Source organism: Apis dorsata, unplaced genomic scaffold, assembly GCF_000469605.1.
Source record: "Apis dorsata unplaced genomic scaffold, Apis dorsata 1.3 scaffold_683, whole genome shotgun sequence".
Classification (NCBI taxonomy): Eukaryota; Metazoa; Arthropoda; class Insecta; order Hymenoptera; family Apidae; genus Apis; species Apis dorsata.
This window is the reverse complement of record NW_006263864.1, coordinates 1,994,019-1,999,520: the sequence shown is the minus strand read 5'-3', so window position 1 is coordinate 1,999,520 and position 5,502 is coordinate 1,994,019. Positions and strand designations below refer to the sequence as shown.

Below are 5,502 nucleotides of genomic sequence, written 5' to 3'. Positions count from 1 at the left end.
CTCTCTCTCTCTCTCTCTCTCTCTCTCTCTCTCTCTCTCTCTCTCTCTCTCTCTCTCTGTCCTTCTCTTTCTCTCTCGTTGCAACGTTGAGACGGCTGGTTTAAATTAATGATCGAGAACGGTAAAGTAGGTGGTAACTGTTCGTTAGAGAAGAGGGACGGGGGTGAACAGTTCGTGGCAGTTTAAAACAACGAACTATCGTTTTACGGAAGCTACCATTGCGGTTGACACAGGGATGGTTGAGGCGAGAGATGTTTGTCAGCGTTAAATTAGGTGAATAATGTACGTAGTTCGACGAGATCTTCGTCAAGTTCTGGTATTGAATTACCGGTCAAGTGAAAGTAAATAGGGATGATTACGGTGAAAAGTGTAAAGTTTACGTATATCGATGAATAATTAAAAAAAATGTGCTTCAATGGTATGAACGAATTTCGTACAATCTCTCGTACGTTTTTTTTTTCTTCTTTTTTTAACCGCTTTGCGTCACATCGTATTTTTTTACGAGCCGGTATCCCGCGGGAGAGAACGGAGAAATTTTTGGAACCGCGGTTTCGAGATTCGAACCAGCAATTTTTTTCAGCTTCGCGATATCACTGACACGTCATATTTCTTCCCGTCATTCATCCCCGTCATTACATTCCCCGCGATCGATCCGATCTAGAATTCCGTTAAAATATATTACGGATCGATTCGATCTCGTTGCCAAATTACATTAATCATCGCATGATTGCAGATCACGTGGATCGACGGGCTGGGGAACGTGCTGCACAGAGGCATAAAAACGACCAAGGAATTGTTCGACGACGGCCCCTTGTACACTGTGAAATCCGTGCTGAGGGTGATGCCGCGCAAGGACCACGACAACACGACGTTCACGTGCCAAAGTCAGAACGCGGCCGACCGCACGCCGCAGAACGCGAAACTGCGCGTCGAGGTGAGTGGTGGAAGGAACGTGAGGAGGAGGGGAGAGATCCAGTGAAATCTGGGTCATCGGGGCCACCCCATCGGAAAACCCGGGACGGAGATATATTCGGAGCTTCGGGGGAGCTTTTTGCGCATTTCTTTCGCCGCTCCGTTTTCGAGCGAGGGAAAGCAGATTAACAGCGGAGCCGGTCAGAAACGAGCGGTAACGAGCCGGGGAATAATTAATGTCGCTTCCCTCCCCCCGAAAACTGGTCGCGTAATCGCCAATCCGCCGCTGGAGGGTAGGCTCCCGCGCCGTCTGTCGTCCCACCCCTGCCGCCTCTGCTTTCTCCCGCGGACAATGGCAGCTCTGCGGTTTCCGTCTCGTCGACCGAGGGAGGGAACAGGGACGGGGGAAGAGGGAGGGTTTGGGAAAGGGTGGATCCTCGCTTTCGATCCATGCTTCTTTCGTCAATGATTCACGATGACGGGGTCTTGTGACTCGTGCAACTTGTCACAAGGGGGGACGAAAGGGGGTTCCAAGTTGTCGAGGGACGAGGACAAGTACCATGTCCCCTGCTATGTCGTTTAATTATCGGTTACTCGAGTCGTTATTATTAATCGTCGAGAAATTAGCAAGGTCCAAGATAAGGTCGAGGATAAAGTAGAATTGCGACCGGTATTATCGACGATCGATGCTCATGAAAGTTCGAGCATCGAGGATCGCGTGACATTTTCCCCGCTCAATTTCAACTCTCCCCTCTACTTGAAACCAATTTTCATCGAAAATTGTCTCGTGTTTCAGGTCCGCTACGCGCCAAAAGTGTCTCTGAGGATCCGGTCGGGGCTGGGCAAGAATGGGCGCATCGTGGAGGGCAGCGAGCTCCGCTTCAAGTGTCGCGCGGAGGCGAACCCGCCGAACGTCGAGTACAGGTGAGTAACGCGACCGCGACCACCTCGCTCTATAACTCCCTCGCAGTGCATCCTTCTCGATCGGAGAGAGAGAGAGAGAGAGAGAGAGAGGAGCGAACGATAGCTCTGCGATGATCGATAGCCCGGTACAAGAGCGGTCGACGAATTTGGAGCGTTGTTCCAGGAGCATGTGGCCAGGTGTCGATGTCGGTGGTTGTTTCATGGTTGCGTGCCGACGAACACGATGATACGGGATGAGCAGAGAGAGAGAGAGAGAGAGAGAGAGAGAGAGAGATAAAGAGAGGGATGGAAATGGAAGAGTTCTTTCGTCTAGCAGGAATATATTCCAATTCTGGTACGTTCGATTTAAAAAAAAGGATATTCCCGTTTTCGGCCAAGCGAAAAATTCGAAAAGATGGGATCACCCTTGGGCATGATTCATGAAAACCGCGGTTATTCGCCTCGCACTCTCTTTTTCATTCATCGATCCTTTGTTCGCGGCCCTTTTACGGCCCTCCCCTCGGACGCAAGGGGAATTTTTCCTTTTTTCATCTATCCCTCCATGCATTTTAATCCGGCGTGTTTTACACGGGGAGGGGAGGGGAAAACACGTGTCGTCCGGACTCTATCGGATAGAATCGAGGAGGGCAAAGGAAGAGAAGAAAAAAAAAAAGAAAGAAAAAAAAAAAAAAGAAAAAGCGCGTGGTCAGGGATTTTACCGGGTCAGAGAATGCTTAATTCGTGCGTTTTTAACGACGGCGGGAAGAGGAGGAGAGAATGGTTGGATGGCGTCGCTTTATAGAAGAGCTGGTCGGGTGGGACGGGTGGCGGAAACAAAAGGAGAATTAGCAAGTAATCGGTCGTGGCACGGAGCAGGCAAATAATTGATTCTCGTTACAAAGGGGGAACAATGTAAAGTTTAGGACAAATGTTAGCCGGTCATGCGTCGCGTTACGCGTTGTCTTGTTGCCCGTTTCGATGGCCTCGCGATCTCTTCACACACATATACAATTTGCGCGTGCACTCTGACGAAGCTGAGATCGCGAAACGAAAGCGAAAGGGAAGGAAACTCGTGAATCGATGATCTCGTGAATCGATGATCTCGTGAACCCTCGTGCGATTCGGGGATAAACGAAAGTGCGAAAATAGAAGAATCAACGATTTAAGGAGCAGTTGTCGATAAAACTCTCGATCCGCCTTACGAAATTCCCGTGAATTCGAAACCGGTAAAAGTCGATGGATCCCCTGATGGATAACCGTTCCAAACGGTTTACGAGCGAAGTTTCTACGATTGTGTAATTCCGTCAAAATAATAAAAGCCATGGGTGAAGGAGGAAGGAGTCGCGCGAGAGATCTGGAATGCCATTAGCGACAGGATTCGGACGAGGATCGTGACCCCTTTTACTTAACTATAGCTGGAAGAAATAAGGAAAGAGAGTCAGGATACTTTTCCTCGAGATTCGCGGAGATTCGGCAAAGTTTCGTGATCGTTTCATTCAGTTTCTCCTTCGATAACGTATGTGAACACGCGATTCGACCGAGGCTGAAAGAGACCTCCTCTCTCTCTCTCTTTCATTTATTGCCATCCGAAGAGATTCTCGTCGCTCTTTCATCGATTGTACCGAGCGAGATAAATGTTGCGACCGAAGGCTCGAGAAGCGGAGGGCGTAAACCACCATCTCTCTGGAAGGATCGTTTCTAAAGGAATCGGCCACTAATTCGACGAAGGTTATCGTTCTCGCGTTTTCCTTCGCTCTTTGTGTGCCTCGGTTGAAAACTCGGCTATCGATCGAATCTGAAAAATGACCGAGTAGAACCTTCACGAGGAAAAGAGAGACGAGAGATTAAAAAGAAATTCGTGGTGTGGATAGAAGCGAAAGAAGCGAGGGAAGGAGAATTTGCGGAATCTGAGGGGGAGAAGGGAATGCGCAATTATCGCTCAAATTTTTTTCCTTCGATCGGTCGAACAGCGATCAGATTCGGCGGCAATTTTTGCACAACAACTGCGCAAATTATGCTGCAATTGCTCACTCATCGAGGATTCAATCGTTCTTTTTTCCCCCTTTCTTAGGTGGTTCATTAATGAGAAGAAGGTGATCGGCGACTACACCACGGAAATGATCATCCACAACGCGACCCGAGATCTTCACGATGCGATAGTGAAGTGCGAGGTTCACAACGACGTTGGGAAGAGCGAGGACACCGAAACTCTGGACATAACGTGTGAGTATATCGAAGAAAGCGAGGGTCGAATCAATTTTGAACGGCAAAAAAGAAAGGGGATCTCGAATCAGGAAGAATGGACTCGCAAGAATTGTACACCGATTCTTCGCACGAAAGTACGGGGTTAATATTCGCTGACTCGACCTCTCCTTATCCCATTCGTCCATCCGGAAGGGTGCTTCGACGCCGTTTCGTCGCGTTATTTAACCAGCCGGGAGGGGGCATCAGCGAAATTCAGGATAACTCGGCTTGTCAAAAGCCGAGAAGAGGCTGGACGATAAATTGGACTTCTTAAGGGGAGAATTTGCCGGCATATTTTCCGAGATGGTTCTTCTTCACGGACGAAGAAGAACGTGCTCACGATTTATGTACTCCTCTCCCCTTGTGTAGCGCGAGAATAGAATCACCCCTAAACATTTCTTCTTCTCCTCCGTGTTATAAAAAGTAGTTATTCGATCTAATTGAGCGGCTTGAAGAAGAGATTGGTGAAAGTTGAAAATTTTCGCAGACGGGCCGCAGTTCAGGCACCAGCCGATCTCCGTGGAGACTCAGTACGGCGCCACGGAGATATTGCAGTGCGACGTTGACGGGAACCCGACGCCGGAGATCCGCTGGTACCACGAGGACTCGGAGCGACAAGTAGCCAGCACGCCCAACATCAGCGTGGTGGTGAACCACGAGACCGCCGGACGGTATTTTTGCAAGGCGCACGTGCCCGGTTTCCAAGAGTTGATGGGATACGCGAATATCTACATCCGGGCACCACCGAGTATCGTGTCGCAGAGGGTGCAATACGTGCCCGACGAGGGTGCCGTCAAGGTAATTTTTCCTTCCAGGAAGCCTCGACTTTTAACTTTCTCTTTAACGTTCTCCCCTTGCTCTCCCCTTCTCTTTTCGGGAACCGTTTCTATTATTCTATATCGGTATCATCGCTCGTACACGTTAAACGAGCTTTCGAAAGTCGGTGTCGATCGAAAACACGACGTTATTTCTCGACGTTCGTGGTTTTCGACGAGGCCGCTCCGATTTACACGGATCGTAAGTCTCCCCTTGCTGTGGAGGGAGAGGGGGTGAGGGATGGAGGGAGGGACTCGTAACGAGGCATTTATGGAAAATAACGCGAGAACCGCGATCGAATCGCTAGACACACCGCTCTAGGTCTCCGAAAATCGAAATAGGTGATCGAAATATCTACATAACAAATGATTTAGAACAACGGGGTAAAAAAAACAGCTGCTATTTTTCCACGGAATTTGAACTAGTTCCGATGAACGAATCCGTACAGGAATACGAATATGACGATCGACTAACCGTGTTTTCCATTTTTTTTTTTTTTTTTTCCATCGCTCCCTTATTCTTCATTTTTTCCTCCCTCTCTTCCCCTCCCCCGTCGATATATACGCGCGACGGTTTTTTAAAAAGCGGAACGTACACACACGGTTGGTGACGGTTGGTCGATTCGGG

At 49.0% G+C, this 5,502-nt stretch overlaps 1 protein-coding gene across 1 annotated transcript in view; it reads left to right on the top strand.

Annotated features, from left to right (window-relative positions):
- LOC102681650 (irregular chiasm C-roughest protein-like) overlaps positions 1 to 5,502 on the top strand; it is a 132,381-nt gene that overhangs the window by 121,414 nt on the left and 5,465 nt on the right. Inside the window, exons 5-8 of the mRNA XM_006622405.2 lie at positions 734 to 934; positions 1,709 to 1,836; positions 3,887 to 4,038; positions 4,547 to 4,857. Of these exons, the coding sequence (XP_006622468.2) occupies positions 734 to 934; positions 1,709 to 1,836; positions 3,887 to 4,038; positions 4,547 to 4,857 (792 nt within the window). The remainder of the gene's footprint in view (positions 1 to 733; positions 935 to 1,708; positions 1,837 to 3,886; positions 4,039 to 4,546; positions 4,858 to 5,502) is intronic.